General features: G+C 42.7%; 1 protein-coding gene and 1 long non-coding RNA gene across 2 annotated transcripts; both read left to right on the top strand.

Annotated features, from left to right (window-relative positions):
* Window positions 1-4,728: 4,728 nt before the first annotated feature.
* Window positions 4,729-8,071, top strand: LOC146717398 (zinc finger BED domain-containing protein 4-like). The gene is made up of 3 exons (XM_085475504.1): window positions 4,729-6,765; window positions 6,911-7,227; window positions 7,436-8,071. Exons 1-3 carry the CDS (start codon window positions 5,828-5,830, stop codon window positions 7,789-7,791), a joined length of 1,611 nt encoding a protein of 536 aa, XP_085331630.1. The 5' UTR covers window positions 4,729-5,827; the 3' UTR covers window positions 7,792-8,071.
* Window positions 8,072-10,709: 2,638 nt separating this feature from the next.
* LOC146717397 (uncharacterized) lies at window positions 10,710-11,489 on the top strand. The gene is made up of 2 exons (XR_014923362.1): window positions 10,710-10,894; window positions 10,972-11,489. It is a non-coding gene; the product is annotated as an uncharacterized LOC146717397 (long non-coding RNA).
* The last annotated feature ends 16,077 nt before the right edge of the window (window positions 11,490-27,566 follow it).

Here is a 27,566-nt window from a genome sequence, read left to right as displayed (position 1 = left end):
AAGCATTGATCCGAACATTCCCGTTCCTGCGTGTCAGCCCGTGGATCAAAGATGAACATATCAAACACAGTGTCATTCCAGATAACATCTCATCCCTACCTGTCTTTATAGAAGCAGAGACTGCCTTAGTGCACACGGGACTTGCAGTCACCGCTTTATACATAATCCTCTGTGGAGTTCAGTGATTTCACTGTGGAGATACGGACAAGCGCTAAGCCTGCAAAGAAGAAGGAATCAATAAAAAAAAAATTTTTTTTTAACACCAGAGAGACCGGGTTTATACCCGACACGTAACTGTCTTTGTCGCCAGCCCATGATAGCAAAGCTGGCATCATTTTCACCCTGTGACTCTGTAAGGCAGGACCTGCCAACCAAAAAGGTTTTTTTTTCTTGAAGCTCATTGGCAGTTGTTTATATTCCTGCCTGTGGACAGCTTTAGATGATGTAATAATGTCAAGATACAGACGCTAAAGTTTACAGGTGTGTAAAGATCGAAGTGAAGGCCAAGTTCAAAGATGGATGAGGTCATGGGTGGCCTATGAGTGCTCAGTGAAAGATTTTGTGTGTATTTTTAACTCCCATTTAGAGTTTATGAATACGGACTATTTTCCAGGATGGGTAACTCATTGGCATTACTGCTGAAGGATGGGATCACACATGGTCCATCCATTCATGCCTTCAACCAATGATCCATTTTCTTGTCCCCTTATCCAACAAAGATCGCGGTGGAGCTGGATTCCATCCTAGTTGGCACCGGGTTCAGCTAGCGTTCAGCCGCCATAAAATACGACTCAGGACAGATTTCCTCTTCTCTGACACCCATTTTACCAGCTTAAAGATGTACACACAGGGTTCCGTGGAAGAGCATTATCCACCAGAGGAAGATGGCACTGCAGCAAAACCTCTTGGCACTCACTCAGTCACTTAATATGCATGCATTTCCACCTACTGGTCAAGGAATAACACTGCACATCATGATCTCCCCGCCACCCCCATTTTTTTTCTTCTTATTTGTCAGTCTGTGATACAAATCTAAATTACTGCTGCAAAATAGAGATTCGGGCAGATAGTAGACATGCATGTAAAATTTGAGCATATTTATGTAATAGATTGCAGCCAGTGGAGCATATCACAGGCTGCCTCAGGGGTTTATAGAGGTTGTAAAAGCGGGCTGGTTCAGGCCTGAGTTGATTTGTGTCTCTGCTCTCAGGTGTTCCTGCATGTAATTTGTCCAGAACACCCCCACACCCCCTTTTTTTTTGATATCCAAGCTGCAAATTTTCTCTCAAACAGGATGACACAGTGCGTGAGCCATTATTGCAGTGCATTTTAAATTAAGCTTGTCACCCAGACCTGCTCTGACTGTTCGGCTATTGGGAATAAAAACAGGTGGTGCCTCCCCCTCTTGTGGTTTGATGCATTATTACATTGGTTTGTGCAGTTACTGCTTTAAGCTGTGCCCAGTCATTAGCGCTTTTTTCTTTTTTCTTTTTGATAACCGCACCGAGGCTGCGTCTGAGCCGGGGCAGTGCGTAAGAATCTGCATTTCATGAGATAAATGTGCGTGCAAGGGTGGCACCGATGTTTGATCTCAGCAAAACATCCCAGACGCTCTCCTTTATGAGCGTAATGTGGAGTTATGCGACTGGCTGTGATCATGAAGACAATGTTTGAGAGAGAAGAGAAAGAAATCCATGTCAGAATTGAAGTAGATCTCTTATTTCCTTTGGAGTGCAGTGTATTGCTGATTGAGCGTTCAGACCTATTCAAAACCAAGATTGCCTCTCCTCTTTATAGACAGCTTCAGCTTGGATTGACTCTCAGTCTCATGATGCTGGTAAAAATAGCCCTGTTCTCAACAGGCTAGAGCTTTGCATTGTTTGCATTTGTGTACCTATGATCACTTTCCTCTACCTTCACATCTGTCTGTGTGCATGTGGGGTTTTATTTTTTTTGTGACAGCGAAGACAAGTGTTCAGCATGGCAAATGTTTCCCCATGCGTTCAGAATTTTCTTCTTTAATCTCCTCCGAGAAAGCTTCGGGGCTTGGCTGCAAAGCATGGGTGCCTGGATGAGTTATGGCATGCCAGCGCCTCAGAAGGGTTTAGAAGAACGGGTGAAAGAGGAGGTTTCACCCAAGAACATGCTAATAGTGAAAACTTACCACATAACCGTGCAGAGATCACAGATCCCTATCAGTTATTAAAAAGCTATAATATGAGACAGACGGTATTGTGTCCTGGAGAACAGGGTTCCTGCAGGTGAGGGTGAAATGCCGCACACGAAGTGGTGATGAAACTGCAAGTATAGATTCTTGGATTCATTCTGAAAGCATCAAATTTAAGTGTTTCTTTTTCTCTTTTGTGCACACATGATTGTGCATACAATACTCGTGTGTGTTTGTGCACAGGAGGCTGTTGGTGCATCAGGGGGTTCAAGTTATGTGGATTGAAATTCATCAAAATCAGCAGAGCGTTATGATGAAGGTTTTGTGAGGGAAATTCAGCCACGACTATAGCCAGGCTCCATGCAAAGTTGTTCGTTTTCTGTTGCCTTTTTAATGAAAATTCTCCCCAGCTATATTGGTCCTCAGTATAGCTTTAACCTCTGCTGTTTTTACTATCCGCTGAATTGGCTGGTGCCATCCACTGGGCGGGCTGTGTGAATTAAAATCATCCAGGAGTTGTTTAGCGCGCTGAGAGTCTGGCCACGCGTCTATCTATCGCCTGAGTCCCTGGAGACAGATTCCCCATATTAAATTTGTGTTTGTTCCATCCAGTTTCCATTTGGAAACTGATTGACTCAGTGCATCCCCATCCGCCATAATCACCAAATAATTTACCTTGTTGTTATCAAGAGGCAGATAATGGGAAAGAAAATAAATCTCCAATCTCAGCTTTGTTAGGCCAGAACATTACAATAAAATGCTCGAGTTGTTTGTGAGGCACCAAGAAATGAAAACGGAAGAAAAGCCTCCTAATGTTTTACTTGTTTGCATGATTGCTTTAGCGGTTCCTCACCTGTGTTGTGTCTTCTTAAGATCAAATGGGTTCACGTATCTATGGCCAGTCGTTCACTTCCTATAACCCAGCACATTAGTGTGAATGGCACGACTGAAGCTGCCATCATGTCCTCAACTACTTACAGGATGATCACAGCCCATTGCATATGCATTTACAACCTCCAAGTAGGAGGCATGAAGTACAGCTGACATTAGCTCGCTCTCAGTGCACCATCATAAACAAATTCAGTGGCCTTGTACAATAACCTTGCCCAAATCATGATGGATGATTCGCCATCAAGATGATTTTTGGTGAGATCTTCGCTCTAGCAGTTTTTATGATGCAGTGTTTGGAGGCAAATAAAAAAAATATGCAACAGTATTGCACCATGACCTGTTGTGCATTAGCTGGCAAAACTTCCATCTATCATTGGCAGTCAGAGGTAGGAAATATTTAAGTAAGTACAAATACTAGAATTTTCAGGTATCTGTACTTTTTGAGTATTTTTTGTCAACTTTTTACTTTTATTCCCTACATTTTTAAACAAATATCTGTACTTCTACTAAAGGGTAGTAGAGATGAATTTGAAGCTAAGCTGATGATGATTGTGTAGTGTATAATATAAAGACGGGATAGGCATTGAACTGTCAGTGTAGAGGATGGAATTCAGCCAGGACAACTGATAAAAACATCTGCTTACACTTCGTTGAATTAAAAAAAGTCTACTGATGCTTTCAATAGACAAACATTGTGAGTTGTGATTCCTTTATTAGAATTAAAAATTAGACTGAAATTAAGTTTATAGTCCTATCTACTAATAATATTTTATTATTACATTAATATAGCCCAAGGTTCGGTTAGCGTTGCATAAAATTAGGTTGTTGAAATGTTCTTCAAGGAACTACATTTACTTGTGCTGACAGTGCAGCATTGGGATGCTGTTTACAATGTAAATACGATTAGGATGCAATGATGTGAAAATCACAAAAAACCACAAAATCTTCGCAATAGAACATCAAAACCATCTCAAATGTTTAAAGTCAGAAAATCATTTTGGTAGAAAAATAATATCATGTCAAATATAATGGCAGCAACATGGGCAACAAAAGGCTGGGAAAGTAAGTGGCACTAAAAATAAAAAGCTAAAGGAACATTGTGCAACTGGCAGGGGTGGAAGTAACGAATTACAAATACTCACGTTACTGTAATTAAGTACATTTTTTGGGTACTTGTACTTTTACGAGTAATTTTTCAAGTGTGTAATTTTACTCATACTTGAGTACAACTTACACCATGTAATCTACTTCGCTACTTATAAAATCAAAAGTCACTACTGAGTACGCCCACAATTTGAATTAATATTCAAACCTTTCGTCTGCATTTTTGCAGCCAATAAGGCCGTGCAATCGCAACCGCGCCAATTTAAGACGTAAGCAAAGAATGAACTCCGCTGCAGCAGCAGGCACAGGTGTCTGGAGGTGCTAAATGGTGGAGTATAAACTACTTTATAGACGAAAGATTTGGAGACAAAGAAGCCAAAATGGAGACAGAGGACAACACTGTCAACCATGAAAACGACGTAGAAAAGACGGAGGACGCGTGCCCGTGGCTATACCTGGAGGAATTTTTCGTGTACAGAGGGAGAAAAGGAGACAGCGTCCAGATGCAGTGCAAACTTTGTTTGACCTCTACAGTCATTTCAGCTTACAAGACTTCAGCGTCTAATCTAAAAAAACACATTGAGGTAAGAGGTTTTACAACTATACGTGTATGATATTGCTTTCTTATTTTTCATGTGTGTTAAGGTTACTAGTTTGGCTAAGATATTGTCACCGCCATTGGTTAGCCTGATATTAAAATAAGACGGAGCTAGCTAATGTGCGTGTGTGCATGCATAACTGAGCTACAATTCGTAGGAATGTTTTAGCTTATTATTTGGATAACCACCGTCATTACAATAAATTAAACTTGTAGTCATTTAAAACTCACAGGCCTACAATCAGCTGGCCTATTTAAAAAAACAAACAAACAAAAAAACAAACTTGAACACAGTGCTGAGCTGCATCTCAAATTAATCTTCCAGCTCTCAGCTGACATGTACCAGAGCCCGATTGATGGATCAGTTGATCAGTATCATTGGCCTGATATAGGTCTATCATAGTGACATGGCTCTTAATCAGTAGGGTTATATGTTTCCCAATATGATATCTTTTTTTAAAGAACATAATGTGGATTGGTTTTATTTGTTAGCTGTATGGGCAGCATTTTTGTGTATGTGATCCCTTTTCTTAAATTAGATTTGCTAGATACACATATTTTGCTCTCTTAGTATTTTTAGGACCTGACTAATACTGAAAACTTTAGGGTGATACTGATAAAAAGGAGTTAAAAATTTAGATACTGATACATTGGTCGATACTCTTTTTACAGATAGTATACATATTACAGAACTTGGAATGTATACAGAAATTCATGTTTTTTGCAATGATCGTTCAAAATTGGTTTACACTTGTGAATAAATACAGCAATATATCTGCAAAATTTGACCAATTCACCACTCTTTTATACTATGCTCAACAATCAAAGATTAGCTCAAGTCTAGTTGAATAATGTTTTAAAAATGTGTTTTCTTTTAGTGTTAATCACAGTGATGTTATGAAGTAATGTATGAACCTGACGTATGATAATATTTATCTCTACAGAGGAAACATCCATCGAAGATTGAGCAGTACAATATCACTGTGGCATCAACATCTCGACAGCGAAAGACCACAGCCACACCAAACAAGCTCTCAGCAAATACACAAGCCAAGTTACCAGACCTGATGTTGAGAGCTGCAAACAAACATGTTCCACAAGCAACTGTTGACAAGCTTGTCATCAATTTCATATGTGAGGGTCTACAGCCATTTGCAGTGGTAGAACAGCCATCTTTCAAAGAATTGGTTACCACATTACAACCTCAAGCCAAAGTCATCTCCAGACCCACTGTCCGTGCCAGAATCTGTGAAGCTGCTGATCACATGAAGATGACTTTGGTTGCAGCATTGGATAAAGTCAAATTTGTTGCTACCACTACTGATTGTTGGTCAGCTCATCAGAAAAGTTACCTTGGAGTCACATGCCATTGGATAGAGGAAGCGTCCCTGGAAAGAAGATCTGCAGCACTAGCATGCAAAAGATTGAGAGGGTCTCACACATTTGACATGCTTGCTGGTGCGCTTGATGATATCCATTGCCAATACAAGATTAGAGGCAAAGTTGTAAGAACCACAACTGATAGTGGATCCAACTTTGTCAAGGCCTTCCACATGTTTGGGGCACAAAATGATGCAGATGAAGCTGAAGATGAAGCAGACCCAGAAACTATTGACCTGACTGACCATAGGGACTACCATGAGGCAAGTGCAATTCTTGATGAAGACTCTGGTTTGGAGTATCAACTTCCGCCTCATCAGCGATGTGCATGTCACCTGCTAAACCTTGTGGCAACAACTGATGCTGCCCTAGCAGAGAGCATGAATGAAACCTACAAGAGGCTCTCCTGTGCAACCTTTGCAAAATGCCAGGCCATTTGGAACAAAACTGGCCGATCTCATTTGGCTAATGAAGTGGTAGAGGACAAGTGTGAGCTACAGATCATTCGTCCCAATGCAACACGATGGAATTCAACCTACCTTGCCATTGAAAGGATAATACGCATCATTGATGAGAAGGGGGAAGATGCCATCAGGAGCATTTGTGAGGAGTTCAAGGTGAAAATGTGAGTAAAATTGGACACCTACCAATATGGTTTCAAATTTTGTGAATTTTCCTTAATGGATGGTTAAAAACGTGAGCAGACTCTTAATATTAAATCAGAAGATCCCTATTATAGTCATGGTGGGTTTTGTTGTTGTGTCTTACAGGTTGAGTCCTGCAGAAGTTGCATTCCTAAGGGAGTACTGTACCACCATGAAGCCACTGGTGAAAGCTTCAAACATCCTTCAGTCTGAGTCCACTTCCTTTATGGGATGGCTCCTGCCAGTAATCCAACAACTACTGTCCAAACTTAGCAGGCTGGAGACATCAAGCAAGACATGCGTGCCACTCATCAGAGCCCTGCAAAATGGCCTTCAAAAGCGTTTTGGAGCGATGATGGAGGATCCAGAGTTGGCTGCAGCTGCAGTCCTCTTACCCAAGTTCAAGACTTCCTGGACTGACAGAGCAGATGTAACAGAGGCTGGTAAGGATTCATGTGATCCCATTTTTGTGTATTTTTACATTTGAACACATGCTTAAGTGAGTATTTCACCTAATACATTGTAAGTTATTGATGGTCTGTCCTGAATACTAAACAATCCTTTTTGAGAATTTGCCGATTTTAAATTTGTGTTCAGGAATAATCACTGAAATTTAAATAACAAAATTGTGTTATCTACTTGCAATTACAGCCTTGACATACATCAAACAACATCTTGAAACGACAGAGCATGAGAGTGAGGATCAGCAAAGAGAGTCATCTGATGAAGATGAATTCTTCTCCAGACCAATCTCCAGAAGGCTGCAAAGTGCAGTTGAGCTTGATGGTTATCTTGCTTGTGCCACAGACACCATGGAGCTGCTGCACTCCTTCTCAGCCATCAAAAACCTCTCTCTTAAACTAAAAACAGCTCTGCCTGCTTCTGCTGCGTGTGAACGACTTTTTAGCTGTGCTGGTCTACTCTTCACTGCCAAACGAAGTCGGATTGCCTCTGTTAATTTAGAAAACCAGCTCTTGCTGAAACTGAACAAAAGGTTCAGAAAGTAAAGTGTGAAAGAAATGCTAAGACTTTAAGACACTTACCTGCCTGTTGTTCAGTGTATGGGGAAAAGTTTAAATGGTTCTACGCATGTTCAGAAACATTTTTGTCATTGTTTTAACAAACAAAATTCCTCCTTTTATATCTACATTTATTTACAAAACAAGTTACCTTTCTATACCTTGTTCATCTGAAAAATGTGCTTTGAACATAAATATTTATACTGGTGAATCGAGTTGAATGCCTGCTATTGACAACAGAATAAAACATCAGTCTGTTAAAAAGTAATTAATACTCTGAGTAGTTTTTGAGAACAGTACTTTGTACTTTTACTCAAGTATTTTTTTAACACCAGTACTTTTACTTGTAATTGAGTACAATTTAACCAGTGTAACAGTACTTGTACTTGAGTACAAATTTTGAGTACTCTTTCCACCTCTGGCAACTGGTTATGTTATTTGGCATAATTGGGCATAAAAAGAGCAACTTAGAGAGGCACAGAGAGTTACTCAGAAGTAAAGATGAGCAGAGGTTCACCGATCTGCAAAACATTGTGTCTACAATTTGTGAAGTAATTTCAAAATAAAATAATTCAACATAATTATCATCTACAGTACACAATATCTTTAAATGATTACAAAAATCTGGAGAAATCTATGTGCACATGGTAGAAGTTTAAAAGTCAATGATGATCATGATCTTTGGGTCCTTGCTGCAATAAAAACAGTAAGGATTCTTTCATGGAAACCACTGTATGGGCGAGGACACAAAGCCATTGACAAATGTAGGTTAATTTTTTTTTTGGGGGGGGGTGTCATTGATGCAGATATACGAAGAGTATCTGCCTTGTTATCAGCATTCAATGATATATGGAGGTGCATTTGTGCCTATAGAATTGTCTGCGTGCACATATGGAAAGTGAATTAATACTTTTGGCTATATAGTGTACTGTATGTATATATGCTTTAGAGTAACATTTGCTCCAATCCAAACAACATCTTTCTCAGGGAAAGCCGTGGATATTTCATTAAGAAACTGCTAACCCGCACACTGTGATTTGCAGTAGAAGCGAGGTTGATTGACAATGATTGGGAATTTTTAGCTGAGAAAAGTTTTAATATAACTTTAAATTACTCTCAGAATCAGGAGTCACAATAGCAGACGTGGTATTACTTGGTGTCCAACTACGTGTGAGACAGGAAAGCTTCTTCTGTTACTCTCCACACGTACAGCAACACACACAGGAGGAGAGAGTAAAGGGAAAAAGTAGCAGTTTCTTTTCACATTCATTGCTTTCATATAGCACATTCATGCCGGGCTCCTGACAGATTTCACAACAGACCATGTTGTGTTGATTGAAAATCCACTGATATATTATCACCTTTACATAAGCCGTGTGGTTTTCACTGTAAAAAAAAAAGAAAAAAGTATTTTCTTTGTTGACAATAGAAAATCCACACCTCTCATACCAATCACCTAATACTTTAATCACACTCGTTTGTCCCACACTTGTGAATGTAACTGATTAGCTGAATCCACCGGCAGATCAACACGTTGTTTCAACACTGTTAGCACAAGTGCTGACAATGATATTGCTTTCTCCCACTGATACCTCTGGCTATCATATCTGCATTTGAACTCTTGGTCTTCTGCTGCTCAACATTCCTACCCACTCTGCCTTTAACAAATTTGCATCTTAGTGCAGTGCAGAGAGGAAGGTCAGAGGAAGAACACTGTGTAAGCCTATCAATGAGCAAACCTGTGTCAACGATTTGGGCCAGTCTTGTTTTCAAAATTAGTGTTGAGCATCTAAAAATATAATCTGAAATGAGAGAATGTAAAATAGATTGGTGTGTATGTAAAAAAATAAAATGTTTTTAGAAGGAAGGGGTTTTGTACTGTGAAAGTACATACATAAGGCTTAAAGGTTTATTAAAAGCCCAAAACCTCAGTTTACTCAATGGCTACTCATTTATTATTAAGTCAGAATTGTTTATCCATGGTTAATAGCACTGCACCATAATTAATACATGAATGGTTTGTGGGCAGCCACACATAGAGAAGGTGCATTTAGCTTCATTTGCACAGACATGATTAAATTGAAGTCCAGAGAAACACAACCAGAAAAGGGAAAATCAATTCCAATCAGCAAGAGCCTGACCTAATGTTAACTATGAGGCCCTGAGACACTTGTGCTAACTGCGTACTCTGACCACACTACAGTGAAAGTAAACAGCATTTCCAGCCTGGGTGTAAAGTCGATCTCAACGGAAAGAGAATGAGAATGAACATCATGAGGATCCCGGCGGCGCTGATTGATAGCAATCGCCTTCCCGTATCAGAATAGAGCTCAGCGGACTCTAATTATGAGATGATGTTAAAGTAACATGTCACATCTGCACCTTGGAATCACTCCCCAGCATGAATTCAACATGACAGGTCTGTGTGCTGTGAGAGGAAATCAAATTATATTGTGACAAACCGCTCCAACGATGATACAAACTGCACAGAAAGAATTAAGCCTGGAAACCTGTCTGACAACTTTATTCTCAAAGCTGGGGAGCGGACCATTTATGAACATCAAGCATCAGATTCAGGAGCAGCAAAGAGGCCACCGAGTGTCATAAGTGTAAAATAGTTAGTTAGCGCATTTGGTTTCTGAAAGCATCAGGCAGAGAGGTTAATTGTACTTTAAGGTCATACTCAAGAACTCCAGTGCGCGCCTGCCCAGCGTTCCTCTAACTGTTCAACTCTGTGATGCTGCAAGTAGATTATTATGTCTCTTATGTTCAATGGCCCCTTGACCCTCCCACTTCAGCTTCCCTTTACTCCATACTTATAGATTACACCCTACCATCTTCATTTTGGTCTGAACTGCATTGCTGTAACATTTCTTGTCTGCATCCTGCGTGATTGCAATTGTAACCCACATCAGATTTGTGGGTTGTGCTGCTGCATAAGGTTGGAGGTGTAATTTTCCCTCCCCGCCGCTAGGAGGCGAGTATGCCTTGAGATGACTTTCTGTTAGTCAACATTTCCTGTTGTGGAAGCCATTACTCACGAGGCAACCGCTACTCACGAGGCAACCGCCAAATTAGCTGAAAGATCCTGGTAAGAAAAACTGAAATAAAAGTTAAATTCGCAATTTATCTTCACATACTAGCTGTTAACAGATGGCTATTTATTAGGATCTGAGATCTGTGAAATACGGCCGTGGGAAGCTGCGTCAGCTGGACGAGCTATCTCACCACGAGCTCCGATTGGTTTTTGACCAGGACTGGATCATTTGAGATCTGAACCCTGTGGGTTCAGTGGCGAGCCAATCCCGAGAGAGTGACTGTCGACGGACCCGAGTGCGGTGTGGCCAGCCGTGGGATCCATCTTCAGCGAACCTCAGGACTATTACTACCTTCCTTGATACAGATAAGACTAACACTTTAAAAATCTACCCGGGTAGTGTTCGAACCAATGGACAGAAACACACACACAAGGAGCTCTAATTTCTCTTTCTAAAGAGAAGTGGACTGAGCAACGGGAGCGGAAGCTCTTTAATTGAAACTCTTTGGAGAATTTCCTTAAAGAGGATGTTGTTTTGATTTTATTTTTGGGCCCTTTAATGTGCGTTTGTGCACTGTAGGAAGCCGGCTTTAGACAGGCAGGGTTTGTAAACTTTACAACTTTCAATACAGTTTCTACTCAAATCACATCTATTCTATCATTGTGTGGTTCCTTCTCTGCTGATCCTTTCAAGGCTCCATAGTCTTACCTAGAACTTTCTGATACTGGTCCAAAGTCGTCGAGACAATAATTTAATGCATATCTCATGTTGTTTAATTGTAATACCTGTTACAAAAGTGGCGAGCCAGCCAGGAGCCTAGTTAAGTGTCAGCAGTGAAACATATCTCAAGTTTGGGGAATTGTATAAAAAAAAAAGTTGTTTAAAAGTTGTTTGTCATTGCCAAAGATGGAGTTCATAGCTAACTCAGGTATCAAAGTCCCTAATGCAGTGATTGTAAGTGGGTTGCTTGAATCGCCAGAAGATGAGGAGATTATAGACTTTCTGAAGAAATTTGGTTCTTTTAGGCTTGTTTCAGTAACTGATGCTGAATCAGAGTTTTATAAAAACCTGATTATTGAATATCAAGATGGTGCCGCCATTGAAGCCTTATCTTCTCTTTTGCCTTACACACATGAACTCAAAGAGAACCCAAGTGTCAGGTATCTCGTTCAAGCTTTGGCTAGCATTTACACTACGAAGGTTGGCTGCAATGTTACCAAAACCTACCTCAATGAGATAAAGAAATTGGCAAAATTAAGTGGGAAAGACTACGAAGAAGTGCTGAGAGACATGATGTCAGAGATCAGTGAGGCAATTGGAACTGACAGCATTGATGAGGCATCTGTAGCCAAACCGTTCGACACATCTCTTGAAACAGTTGAAACCTCAGAGCACCGGATGTTCAGAAGTCCCTCCTTAACAGATTCCGGTCAAGATTGCCCCAAACCAAAGCCACCCACCATCCTGAGGCAAAATCTACCCATCAGGGAGAGTGACCTCCATCCACCTGAAGTTCAAAAGGTCATCGTTGAACACATTGTAAGGAAAAGTGACTGTAACACATATCCACATTTTCCCATCAAGCTTCACCCATTTTCAGGAAAAACCCCAAGACCCAGTAATGAGACCGACTACGACACATGGCGATCACATGCTGAGCTTCTCAGGAAAGATCCCACTCTGTCCAATCTTCAGAAGTCTCGGAAAATGGTTGAAAGCTTGCTCTCCCCTGCAGCAGATATTGTTAAAAGGCTAAGTCCTGAAGCTACCCCTGAAACTTACCTTCAACTGCTGGATGCAGCCTTTGGAACTGTTGAAGATGGCGAAGAACTTTTCGCCCAGTTTATGAACACTCTTCAGGATCCTGGTGAAAAGGCTTCGTCTTACCTCTGCCGCCTCCAGGCTGTTCTAAACCTTGCTGTTAAGAGGGGAGGAATTGCTGCTGAAGAAGCAGACAAATATATTCTCAAACAATTCTGCCGCGGTTGTTGGGACAACATCTTGCTCTCTGACCTCAACCTAGAAGAAAAGAAAAGTCACCCTCCAGCGTTTGCAGAGCTCCTGTTACAGATCCGTACTGAAGAGGATAGACATGCAGCCAAAGTCACACGCATGAAGAAGCACCTCGGCTCAAATCGACAGCGGGCCATTACTAGCTCGCAAAGCACATGTGCCTGCAGCCAGCAAGTAGTGATCCCACCCGAGTCCAACACGTTGGCGGAACTCAAACAGCAGGTCGCATCTCTTCAGAGCCAGCTTACCGCATTGATGTCAAAGAAACCCCAAAAGACCTCGAAACCCAAGGGGAGCGCTGAGCACACATCCAGCCAACCACTACCACCTAAACTTAACCCTAGAGCACCAAGCTGGAAGCCCTCCAACCCAAAACAGAATGCAAGGCCAAAGGCTTGGTATTGTTTCAAGTGTGGTCAGGATGGCCACATTTCCTCAACTTGCACTAACGAACCAAACCCCACTCTCGTTGATGAAAAAAGAAGTCAGCTAAGAGAAAAGCAGCGTCTTTGGGATGCAACCGACCATCTAACTCCCAATGAAAATTTTTAGATGTAGCCTCAGTTGTAGGGCAAACTGAGGCTGTAGCAGCTCACCAGCGCCCTGTTAATAAAGACGCTACACCTAAATTAAGTGCTGCTTTGAACCAGTGTAATGTCAGGAAACACCTTTCGAAGGTTTCCCCAAAACTGATAGGTACAAAGAGTACATGCCAAGTGATGATCCAAGATAAACAGTTTAACTGTCTGATGGACACAGGTTCACAAGTGACTACGGTTACCAAGTCCTTCTTTGATCAACATCTGTTCAAAACACAGATAGAGCCACTGTATGATCTATTGGAAGTTGAAGGTGCCAATGGGTTACCCGTGCCTTATTTGGGCTACATTAAAATCACCATCACCTTCCCAGAACAATTCCTGGGGAAGGAGTGTGATGTCCCAACCTTGGCCTTAGTGGTCCCAGACAGTGGAACATCTGGCTTTCATGTACTGATTGGTACTAACACCCTTGATGTGGCATATAACATGCACAAAGAGAAAGGTCCAGTGATCCACCACCCTTCAGCAGATGGCTACAAGACTGTGCTGAAAGTATTACAACTGCGACATGAACAATGTCATGACAGTAACATTGGAGTGGTGAGGATGCATGGGAAAGACAAGAAGGTTGTTCCGGCTGGAGAAACTGTTGTTTTAGAGGGAACTGTAGCAGTCAAGGGACTCCAGTCGGAGAAGTGTGCCATTGTGGAGTACCCTACATCATCTCTGCCTGGAGGACTTCTAGTAAAGACCTGCCTCCTTAACATACCGACCAGATCCCCATGCAGGCTACCAGTTGTGATTTCTAATGCGTCTGAGCACGACATCACTATTCCGGCCAAGAGCGTGATTGCTGAGCTCAATGCAATCCAGGCTATTCTACCGCACAAACAGAGTGCGATGGAGGGTCAGGAGCCAACCAAGCTACCTGGATCCAAGTCCCCTGATCAACCTAAGCTGGTCTTTGACTTTGGGGAATCTCACATTTCTCCAGAGTGGAGAGACAGAATTGTGGAAAAACTAAATGGATTGCCTGAAGTCTTTGCCATGAATGATATTGACTTTGGGAGGACAGATAAAGTAAAGCATCACATCAAGCTGTCTGACCAAACACCATTCAAGCACAGGGCCCGGCCAATCCACCCAAACGATTTGGAAGCCGTCAGAAAACATCTTCAAGAACTTCTTGATGCTGGAGTGATTCGTGAGAGCGAGTCTCCATTTTCATCTCCCATTGTTGTGGTCAGGAAGAAAAATGGTCAAGTTCGCCTCTGTATTGATTACAGGAAGTTGAACCTGCAGACAGTGAAGGATGCGTACGCACTCCCAAGGATGGACAACACTTTCACAGCACTCTCTGGTTCCAGGTGGTTCAGTGTTCTCGACCTCAAGTCTGGTTATTACCAGATTGAGGTTGATGAAGCTGATAAGCCCAAGACTGCCTTTGTCTGCCCGCTTGGTTTTTGGGAGTTTAATCGCATGCCTCAAGGAGTGACGAACGCCCCAAGTACCTTCCAGAGGCTGATGGAAAAGTGCATGGGCGACATGAACCTGAAGGAGGTTGTAGTTTTTCTGGATGACCTGATAGTCTTTTCAAAGACTTTAGAAGAACACGAAGCGAGACTCATCAAGGTTCTCAACCGGTTGAAGGAGTACGGGCTGAAGCTGTCTCCAGAAAAATGCAAGTTCTTCCAGTCTTCGGTTCATTATCTGGGACATGTGGTGTCGGAGCGGGGAGTGGAAATAGACCCAGAGAAGATAGCACCATTAAGGACCTGGCCAGTTCCTCACCGCCTAAAAGAGCTGAGAGCCTTCTTGGGATTCTGCGGGTACTATAGGAAGTTCATCAAAGGCTATTCAAGCATAGTAAAGCCTCTGAATGACCTGACATCGGGGTACCCACCTGTTCAGAAGCATTCCAAGTCAAAAGACAAGAGTGGGCAGTATTACCACCCAAAAGAACCATTTCTGGACCGTTGGACACCTGCTTGCCAGCAGGCCTTCGAAATGATTATAGACAAACTGACAACATCCCCAGTTCTAGCCTTTGCAGATCCCACGTTGCCCTACATCCTACACACGGATGCAAGCTCCACTGGCCTCGGAGCGGCCTTGTATCAGGAGCAGGAGGGGCAGCTGCGTGTTGTTGCCTACGCTAGCAGAGGGTTATCACGTAGTGAATCCCGCTACCCGGCTCACAAGCTTGAGTTCCTGGCATTGAAGTGGTCTGTGACAGAGAAGTTCAGTGACTATCTGTATGGCAATCAGTTTACGGTGGTCACTGACAGCAATCCTCTCACTTATATACTTACTTCTGCCAAGCTCGATGCAACCAGCTATAGGTGGCTGGCTGCACTCTCCACCTTCTCTTTTAAGCTCCAGTACCGCCCTGGGAAACAAAATGGAGATGCTGACGCATTGTCGAGACGCCCTCACGGCAATCTGCGTGATGACCTACCATCTCAGAAAGAGTGGGACAGGATACGTCGTTTCACTCAACATCACCTATCTGACCCAGGAGACATTGAAGTGGTTAATCCAGAGGTCGTTCAAGCCATTTGTGAGAGACAACTTATCTATTGCACCGACAATGCAATGGACTGCGATGGTAGTATCTCCCTGGTTGAAAGCCTGGCCATTTCTGCAGATGCGGTGCCTGACAGTTTTGGTCATGAGGACGGGCTTGGAGGACTACCCATCATCCCAAACCTTTCAGAAGAGGACCTCAGAGACAAGCAACGAGCTGATCAGTGCATTAAGCATGTCATTTCCCAGATTGAGCACGGAGTGAAACCACCATCTAGTCTAAGAACCGAGCTTCCAGATCTGCCTCTCTTGTTGAGAGAATTGAACAAGTTTGAGCTCCGAAATGGCATCCTCTATAGAACACGCCTAGAAGAGGGACACCCCCAACATCAGTTAGTCTTGCCTGAGGAACTTCGGGACGTGGTATTGACCAGTCTGCACGACGACATGGGTCACACGGGAAAGGAACGCACAGTGGATCTAGTCAGAGCTAGATTCTACTGGCCAAGAATGGCTTTGGACATTGAGAAGAAAATAAGGACGTGTACCAGGTGTGTGTGCAGGAAAGCTCTACCCGAGAGAGCTGCACCTCTGGTGAATATAACAACGACGCGACCACTCGAATTAGTATGTATGGACTTTTTGTCTGTTGAACCAGACAGAAGCAACACAAAGGACATCCTCGTGATCACTGATCACTTCACCAAGTATGCTGTAGCTGGACCGACACAAAATCAAAAGGCTCGAACAGTTGCAAAGTGGTTGTGGGACAATTTCATCATCCATTATGGATTCCCAGAGAAGCTGCACAGTGACCAAGGTCCTGATTTTGAGTCGCGGTTGATCAAGGAACTCTGTCAGATTGCGGGCATCCGCAAAACGCGAACAACACCATACCACCCGAGGGGCAACCCAGTGGAACGCTTCAACCGCACTCTATTAGACATGCTTGGCACTCTGGGAAGTCAAGAAAAATCTCACTGGAAGGACTTTGTAAAGCCGTTGGTCCACGCGTACAACTGTACCAGAAGTGAGGTGACTGGGTTCACACCATATGAACTAATGTTTGGACGCCAGCCAAGGTTGCCTGTCGACCTCGCATTTGGGTTACCAGTGAAAGAACAGCGACACAAGTCACATTCCCAATACGTACAAGACCTTAAATCTCGCCTTGAGCAGAGCTACAAAGTTGCCACAAGAACTGCTGCCAAGGTAGCTGAGAGGAATAAGATTCGGTTTGATAAGCGAGTGAGTCCTTCTGCTTTAGGCGTTGGCGACAGAGTACTCGTCAGAAACGTGCGTATCCGAGGAAAGCACAAGCTCGCTGATAAGTGGGAGTCCACAGTCCATGTGGTAGTAAAGAAAGCTGGAGACCTCCCAGTCTATACAGTTAGACCAGAGAACGGCGAGGGTCCCAAGCGCACGCTGCATCGTGACCTCTTACTCCCATGCGGATTTCTTGCCGCACCAACGGAGGAGCGTGCTCAGCCCAAACGAGCTAGAAAGCCTAGGACACGTCAGAATACTCCCAACAGGACAACGGAGCTTGACCAGTCTTCAGACGAGGAGGACATTGTTCCCATTGCCTGGTTCGAAACACAGCCAGTCTCTGAGACGACTGGGGGTGCTGCAAGGCAAAATGCCCCAAGAGACCTAGGTTCCAGTCACGCCAAGAGTAACCTGACATCAATCTCCGCTGAGTCAACGGAGGTTCCGGAAGGTGCCAATGTTATGCCTGATGCCACATCAATTTACCATGAAACAGATCAATGTGGCGATGAGCAGACTCCAGATGATGGTCAGACCTCACCTCCTGCTGCGGACGTACCAGCACCTGAACTCCATGAATCTGTGGGAGAAGCAAAGATGGATGATAGTGCATCCACTGAATCTGAGGGACAAAGGATGCTGCTGGATAGCAGTTCAGGAGAAGATGAGTTGTTTAACGAGGTCAAGGATTTGAGTGAGGACCAACCTAAAGAGATCCCAGTCCTCCCGGACAGGTTGGAGGATGTGATGAATGATCCTGGAACTGAAGGACAAGAGGAGAGTGGTGAAGTAGAGGAACGAGCTAACGCTGATATCCATGTCAGGAGGTCTGAGCGGGATCGTCAACCACCAATGAGGCTCGACTACACTGAATTGGGGAAACCAATTGTCACCGTGGTGAAAGTCTTTCTTCCAAGGGTTGACCGATGTGTGGAATGACATGGTAAATGAAAGTGAAGCACCTGCTTCTTCCCTTGCCTTTCCCCCCAAGAAACATTTGTGTGAACCTTGTCATGCACAGGGACGTGCAAGAGTTCAGGAGGGGAGAGTGTAACCCACATCAGATTTGTGGGTTGTGCTGCTGCATAAGGTTGGAGGTGTAATTTTCCCTCCCCGCCGCTAGGAGGCGAGTATGCCTTGAGATGACTTTCTGTTAGTCAACATTTCCTGTTGTGGAAGCCATTACTCACGAGGCAACCGCTACTCACGAGGCAACCGCCAAATTAGCTGAAAGATCCTGGTAAGAAAAACTGAAATAAAAGTTAAATTCGCAATTTATCTTCACATACTAGCTGTTAACAGATGGCTATTTATTAGGATCTGAGATCTGTGAAATACGGCCGTGGGAAGCTGCGTCAGCTGGACGAGCTATCTCACCACGAGCTCCGATTGGTTTTTGACCAGGACTGGATCATTTGAGATCTGAACCCTGTGGGTTCAGTGGCGAGCCAATCCCGAGAGAGTGACTGTCGACGGACCCGAGTGCGGTGTGGCCAGCCGTGGGATCCATCTTCAGCGAACCTCAGGACTATTACTACCTTCCTTGATACAGATAAGACTAACACTTTAAAAATCTACCCGGGTAGTGTTCGAACCAATGGACAGAAACACACACACAAGGAACTCTAATTTCTCTTTCTAAAGAGAAGTGGACTGAGCAACGGGAGCGGAAGCTCTTTAATTGAAACTCTTTGGAGAATTTCCTTAAAGAGGATGTTGTTTTGATTTTATTTTTGGGCCCTTTAATGTGCGTTTGTGCACTGTAGGAAGCCGGCTTTAGACAGGCAGGGTTTGTAAACTTTACAACTTTCAATACAGTTTCTACTCAAATCACATCTATTCTATCATTGTGTGGTTCCTTCTCTGCTGATCCTTTCAAGGCTCCATAGTCTTACCTAGAACTTTCTGATACTGGTCCAAAGTCGTCGAGACAATAATTTAATGCATATCTCATGTTGTTTAATTGTAATACCTGTTACACAATGCTCATGTCCTACAGTATGTTTCTCCAGAAGTGTTTTTTGCCACGATGACGCACACTGACAGACTCACAGGGTGGAAACAATACTAATGATGCTATACGTGCTGGTCATAAAACTTGGATTTGCAGCAGCTGAGGCTGATCTTGAATCACCACCCACTGATAATGTCTCTCCCTGAGAAGATAAAACTGATGTCATACTTTGAGTTTTCGAAACTATCCCAATATTTTGTTAAGTTTGAAAGTTTATACAGCATGAAAGGACAAATTTGCTGAAATAATTAAATTACTTAAGAAACTGTAGTCATTAAGGGATTAAGAAATGGCTCATTTATCTATACAGAACGACATCTGCTGACGAGCAAAGGACATTTATTATTGAAAATGCAATGAGTCAGACTATCAGCCTTCACAGCACTCCGTGCAAACTTGCACAAACATATATTAAAGGTGCTGCCATCAGAGCCGTTAAAAGTAATTGATACAATGGCAGTGTGCTTTACAAATATGAATGAATGTTAATGGAATGCAAAACACAAATTAGGCTGAAAGGACATCAAAGCCATCAATCAATTTAACAAGCATACATGATGATTTTCAGGCAGGCAGCAGAAGCATAAAAACAAGATGCTGTTTTTCTCAGTTTCTCAGTCTTTGAAAGTGGACGCGAAACACTACATGTATTAGGGCTAATTTACATCATGGAGCCGTCATAGATTTAACACTTTCTATGAAGCTGGATTTAAGCATGTGTGTAGCTTTGTCGACAGTACAAACCGGACACCTTGGATTACTAATCCAAGCGTCCTTTTCCATCTTCCACATCATTCTGTGTGTTTTGTCTTTTCATCGCCATGCCGCAACATATCCCTGCTCGTCTTCTGCTGACATGCTGACCCTGTGAAATGTTTATTTTCTCCATGTTCACAAATAGTTGCAACTTCCTTTCGCTCGAGTTCTTTACAGACAGTTTACAGCGCTCATACTTGTGACTTAGGTCGGAAAGTGAAGTGTTGCAGAAGAGTTGTAGAGCTGAGGTCTTTAAATCGTTATGGGGATGGGGGGGCGACTCCTCCTCCTCCTCCTCCTCCAAAATGACTTCTGGTTGTATAGAGGTTTATGTGGGGAAAACACCCTAGGCCCTTTTGTTCGGAGATGTTCGCGCGGCACTGGCGGCACGGAGCACCGCCTTTGCCTCCGCGAACACATCGGACTACAAACACGCACATTACCAACTCCGGAAGACGATCAAAGCAGCCAAACGTGAGTACAGGGACAGGGTGGAGCAACAGTTTGACAACCCTCGGAGTATGTGGCAGGGACTAAACACGATCACAGACTTTAGAGGGAAAACCAGCACACCGCAGACCACGGCCTCTCTGTGTGAGGATCTAAACATATTCTATGCTAGATTCGACACAGCGAACACCATGAGACCGGACAGTGTGCGCACCGCGGATGACATCAGTGCGCACACTGTGTCTGAGGAGGATGTGCGGAAGTGCTTCAGGAAGGTGAACGCACGCAAAGCTACTGGTCCGGACGGGATTCCCGGCCGCGTCCTCAGGTCATGCGCGGCTCAGCTGGCTGGAGTGTTCACGCACATCTTCAACCTTTCCCTCTCTCTGTCTGTAGTCCCAGCCTGCTTCAAAATGGCCACCATCGTCCCTGTACCCAAATCCTCCACCATCTCCTCATTGAACGACTGGCGACCTGTAGCCCTGACCCCCATCGTAAGCAAATGCTTCGAGAAGCTGGTCAGGGACTTCATCTGCTCTGCACTACCCGACTCACTGGACCCTCTACAGTTTGCATACCGCCACAACAGGTCCACTGATGATGCCATAGCCCTGACACTACACACTGCCCTGTCACACCTGGAGAAGAGAGACACGTATGTGAGGATGCTGTTTGTAGATTACAGCTCAGCATTCAATACCATCGTTCCCTCGAAGCTGGACAGGAAACTGCAGGATCTAGGACTGAGCAGCTCCCTCTGCAGCTGGATCCTTAGCTTCCTGTCTGACAGACGCCAGGTGGTCAGACTGGGCAGCATCACCTCATCCCCCATCACACTGAACACTGGTGCTCCACAGGGGTGTGTACTGAGCCCTCTCCTATACTCACTCTACACCTACGACTGCACAGCCACTAACAGCTCCAACATCATTGTGAAGTTTGCGGACGACACTACAGTGGTGGGTCTTATCACCAACGGTGATGAGACGGCTTACAGGGAGGAGGTCAGCGCCCTGACCCACTGGTGTCAAGACAACCATCTCACCCTCAACGTCGCAAAGACAAAGGAGTTGATAGTGGACTTCCGGAGGTGCAGAGAAGTACACACCCCCATCACCATCAACGGCGCTGCTGTGGAGAGAGTGAGCAGCTTCCGGTTCCTTGGTGTACACCTGGCTGAGGATCTTACGTGGTCAGTACACACAAACAAAACAGTGAAGAAGGCGCAGCAGCGCCTCTTCTTTCTCAGGAGACTGAAAAGATTCGGCATGAGCCCCCGCATCCTCAGGACCTTCTATCACTGTGCCATTGAGAGCATCCTCACTGGATGCATCACCACCTGGTATGGCAACAGCACCGCCTACAACTGCAAAGCTCTCCAGCGAGTAGTGCGGTGCTCTGAACGGATAATTGGAGGTGAGCTTCCCTCCCTCCAAGACATCTACAGGAAGCGGTGCCTGAGGAAAGTGGGGAGGATCATCAAGGACTCCAGTCACCCCAGCCATAAACTGTTCAGACTGCTTCCATCAGGAAGGAGGTTCTGCAGCATCCGGTCCCGTACCAGCAGACTGAGAGACAGCTTTTTCCATCAGGCCATCAGACTGCTGAACACGTCATAGACACCTCAGCTTCACTACTGGAACTTCAACATTATGCACTCCACACTGTATTAAAAATGCCACTTGTTCTGCACATATTCAACTCTGTATATTTTATATATTTTATTATTATTATTATTATTTTATTTTATTTTTTTACTATTTAATTTGTAAAAATGTGTATACACACACACACACACACACACACGTAGGAAAATATTTAGTATACACATCCAGAAATGCATACACTATTATATATTGTACATATATTTATTAGTTTCAGGTTGGCCATTCTTGTATTTTGCTCGTTTGTGTTGTTGTGTTTGCACATCTCTGTTGCTTGTGGGGCTCGCACACAAGAATTTCACTCGCATGTGCTGTGCCAGTGTGCCTGCACATGTGATGTGACAATAAAAAGTGATTTGATTTGATTTGATTTGATTTTGATTTGATTTGTGTGATGGCGTAATTGGGTTCAGTCTCTCATTGAAAGAGAACATTACGTCCATTTTGCAATTTATGGTCATTCTAAGAGTCAGAAAGGAGGATTACCAAGCTCACTGGCTAATGATTTGTCAGTCACAAGTTGTTCACCAATGAGTCAGTCACATCCACCTATCACTGCTCAAATCAAGTTCAAATCACCAAACTGGCAGAGGTGAAAACACTCATGCTGAGGCTGATCCTTGATTAGATGAACTATTCTGCATGTTTTGACTCACGACACAGTGAAACTATTTAAACAGGACTAAAACTATTCAGCTGACTTAAATAGATACACAACCAATATTTGTTTAATTTGTAGATACTTGGTAGTGTGGAGGTTAGTGCCATCGCCACACAGCAAGCAGGCTCTGGGTTCTAATCATCAGCTGGATGGGACCTTTCTGTGGTAGCAATGTGATATTTTGGTGATCTGTCTGGACTGTACCCCGCCTCTGCCCTATCACAGCTACGATAGGCTCCAGCCAAGCTATGACCCTGAAGTAGATGAGCAGAAGAAGATGGATGGATGGACTTTAGATAATTGTACTCAATCCTATTTGCCTCCATTTCCTAAAACATGTATAACACAAAGCGCTCAGAGAAAGCAAACCTTCACGAAGCCTGGTCACTCTCTCAGCAATATTTACTTTAGAGAGAACAGTCTTGTATTTCTTTTGCATAGATTCATTTTGTTTTCTTTGTTCGTTGTAAACAGTGCAGTAAAAAAATAACACACTCTGAGATCAACATAGAAGAAAAACTGTAGACAAGCATCACTTCTCTGAAAAATAAAATGCATTTAATGAAAGTTTGACCTTATTTGATTTTAAAAAAAGAGGTCAGAGGTCTAAATTAGCATTATTTATGTAATCCCCAATATCATTCCCTATATGCCTATATGTCATCAATACAAACAATGGAAGTAAGAAACATAGTTTTAAATAGATCAATATAGCATTTTTATTACTTTAACCTTGAGATCATTCTATTGACCTTGAAGGAGAGGTCGGAGGTCAGGTGTGATATTTAAAATCTTTATGTGTGGTACTTTCTATATGTTAACAAAACACACCACACTTGTAGGATTCATAATTTTTAAGTTATAAGGCTTTTGGTCCATTGCTGACCAATAAAAACTAAGCTGACTATGAAGACCTTGGTCATGTTAACATGACCCCACTCTATACACCTACAAAATTTAATCAAAACACATTCAAGGCTTTTTGAGCTGTCGTGTTTGCAGACAGAATGACATGCATGCAAAAACCATAACCATAACCTTCTAGGTGCCACTTTAGCTCAGTGGGTGAGCAGGCGATCACATGTTAGATGGCTGGGGGGCAGTGAGCTGGGTTTGAGTCTGACCTGCAGCCCCTTGTTGTGTGTCTAGTTTCCTATTTTCACTGCTAAACAGTGAAAGGCAAAAATGCTACAAAAAAGGATCTTTTAAAAAAAACACAACCTCCTTGGTGGAGGTTATGTTTTTTTTTAAAATAATGAGCAACGAGAAATGCTTTTTCTGACGCGCACCATTACGAACAGCTTTGAAAAAGTCAACTGTCATCACCCGACAATTGAACCAAATCAACCGAGAAAAACAGACATGCAAGAAGGTACAAACCGAGGAGGCACGGTTAAGTAGTGGTCTTGATTTGGTGCAACAAATATTCCTCTTAGTTTAGTTCTGTTTATAAGCTTCATCAAGCCCTGAGAAAAATATCTGTTTCTAACTGCCCGCTGCTCAATTTTCCTCACAAGAAGAACATTTTCTTCATTCCAAACGCTATTTAAAATTGCATGTATGCATAATTCCACTCCAGTGAATGTTTTGCATACACACTGCAACACAATAAAGGGACTCAATTATATTGATGTTAATGGCTCGTTCCCAGCCGTAATTTAGTTTTTTGTCAGAGTCAGCGTATTGTTCCAATACGACCAGGTGCAAGGCAGCTTTTGATGCACTTGAGCACAGATAGCTTTACACTCAATTCTGTTGCCTGGTGAATTACATAGCAGGGGGAAGCCAGAAGTGCACATCTGTCGGGATAAATTTTTTATAAGGAAGTCCTACTTGTGGCCATATTCCCTTCAATAATGTGTGAAACATTTACCACAATCTGTGAAAATAAGTCGAGAAATCACCGAGAAATTGGTTGAAGGTGCTAACTGTAGCAGGACGCAGCTCTCTGACATACATGCAATGTGGTTTCCTGATCCTGCAACACCGACACTGGACGAGGACTTCTTCCATATTCCTGTGCTTTGATCATTGCTTCTTCTTAACCAGGTCCATTCCCCTCCTTTCTGTTTCCCTTTTATTCTGCTCCTCCAAACTCTCGGATTCTTTATAAAACACAGCTGGGTCATTCTTCCCGTTGCACTTGTTATTCTCATCTCTTCATGCTTCATGCCTAATGGTTTCATTATACTTAAGAGATGACACATTTTTTGGATAGGCTGCATTATATTTGTCACAGGCTTGTTGTATTTTTTTTCAGGCTTGTCTGCTGTCACTAGATAACCTTGGTATGTTAAATGGAGCAGCTACAGTTCTTCCCCAGATGAAACTGCAATGTGACGCCTTTCATTATCGCTTTGTCTTGTCTTTGTCTTTCTTCAAAGACGCGTCAGTGCAATAGTCAACAGTGGTTTAACCCTCGGATTAGTTTTCTCCGCCATGGGCTTTATCTCGCTGTTGATGTGCCGCTACAGAGTGCATTTCAGCTGTGTCACTCAAACTGACAGGGTGGGATCCTTTTCTGGACATAAGTCATTCTCTTTCTCTTAGGTTCTTACATGTACATATTAAAGTGTAATTAGAAGAATTTTCAATGAAAGCTCCATTACTGAAACATCAAGAAAAATAATAACTGTGTTAGGAATGGTGTTTAAAGTTGAACACGTAGCATAGATTTGAAATACCACAGATGCTAGCACACGAATTAAGCTGTTCAATCTGATTGTTTCCGATCCAGTCAGAAGGCAAGGACATAGCAATAATGCTTTTGAATGTATTTGTGCTATTTTCATAGCAATGTGATCCATGGGTCCCAGTGCAACAGAGAAGTGAAGCCACTGCAAGCAAAGCACAGTTTGTGCTAATTTTTTCTTTGTGGCTTTATGAGACATTGGACAACAATACATTTTGAAAAAAGGAGAATTTTTCTTCTAACTTGTTTTCACAGCCAAGTAAACAGATATTTAAACATAAGCTAAAGGCGCACACATTAGTTCTCAAGGCTTTGGGGGTGGGGGAGTGACACTGTCTGCCATGGCATTCCAGATACACCAAGTTCTGCCAAATATCTGCTAATATCGCCAAGAAGTGGACAAACTGACCCAAAAAATTAAAGAAATAACCCAGAGTAAATATGTTAATTTCAAGCTGACACAATCACACACTGAGCTGCTTAAAATAATTATTAAATAATTAGATGAAGACTCATCCTATCCACAAGACATTTTCGTAATGCACTCTTGAAGGAAGTGTGTTTTGTGTAATGTATGTATATTCTTTTATCAGAATAATAATGAAAGTGTTTATTTCCCTTAGATTTGAGTTACTAAAATATGGATGGGACTATTATGTCACCGCATTAAAGAAATATTGAATCACATTATACTGCAATGTGCACTTTTGTATCACAAAATCAATCAGATCACTTGAACACATTCATCCAGTCACACAGCGCTTTTATCTGTGACTAAGTGCTTTTTAGCATTCTGGGGGAGTCAGGGATCGAGCCACCAACCTTCTGATTGGTGGATGACTTGCTTTACCTCTTGAGCCCAGATAGATAGATAGATAGATAGATAGATAGATAGATAGATAGATAGATAGATAGATAGATAGATAGATAGATAGATAGATAGATAGATAGCGAACACTTAAACTGTAGCACCAGCAAACTAATGAGATGCTGAGGTGAGTGCTGGGCCATAAAGTTAATTGTGGGTGTGGACAAGCGAGACAGCAATTACTGATGGCCCTGTGATAATGATGTCACTTTTCAGACAGCCAATTAGGGGTTCAACCCCCTGTCTGCATAAACCGTCTCTTATTAGCTACTGAAATAGCACAGACCCAAACTGAAAGTATCTGATTTAAGCACACAGCTCTGTAAAGTAATCTAATATAAGACAGCGCGTTGATTAATCCTAAGAGGGTGTAACACATCAGCCTTTTTTATTTTCAGTGCAGACATTATAATGTATACAGTGCATGCCCAAGACGTTGGACCAGGACATACTGCACCTCTCGCTATATGAGAGCTGGGACAGTCCAGCCACCCTCCTGTGACATTACGTTTGATAAGAAGTTGTGGAAATGGATGGATAGGTGGATGTGTACTCTCTTGGCTCCTCTGATTTAAAAAAAAAAGAGAAAGAAATCTCTAAATGTCATGTCTATAGATAACCAATGTAAAATTTTTATTCTTTGACTGCTTAAAAAAAAAACACGGTACAAATAAGCACAAAATAAAACAGATCCTCAACAATTTTAAGATCACATAAAATATAGGAATGCCTCACCAAGTGTCTGACTACCTCAGTTGCTGTTTGTAGTCTTCTTAATTGGACACACCAGGGCTTCTACATATTTCTTAAATATTTTATTTATACTACTTTTCATCTTTATCAAGCGAATGTTAATAATTTAGATCTGCAACTCTTCTTTGTGCTTGTTTTGAGGTTATCAAGCAGTTGCTTTTCACTAGTTGTTTTTTTTCTTTCATGGATCAGTATGATTTCTGAACTTCTCCTGACTCCAGCATCTGACACAAACTGCTACAGTATGCACCCTCTATAAGGAATAAAAAGTAACAAACGTTTCTTTTGCTTATGTGATGCACAGTTCATGTTCCAAATCAGTCAATTAATACGTTCCTTCTAAGAAATTTGCACTCTGATTTCTGCTACTCCAGAATTTATTTCCTCATATATTACAGAATTTTGATAATGGACGTGCGGGATTCCCGCTTGGCAACACTGACGCGTCAAAATAGAAATCCATAAACCTCTCTTGACAGCGCATTAAATTGGACACATCCTGGTGATTGATTAGACA

Source organism: Copadichromis virginalis, linkage group LG2 (genome assembly GCF_057382275.1).
Source record: "Copadichromis virginalis isolate Kocher_CV1m ecotype Utaka linkage group LG2, C_Virginalis_male_GT1.1, whole genome shotgun sequence".
Taxonomy (NCBI): Eukaryota; Metazoa; Chordata; class Actinopteri; order Cichliformes; family Cichlidae; genus Copadichromis; species Copadichromis virginalis.
Note: the sequence above shows the minus strand (reverse complement) of the source record. Positions and strands in the feature narration are given on the sequence as shown.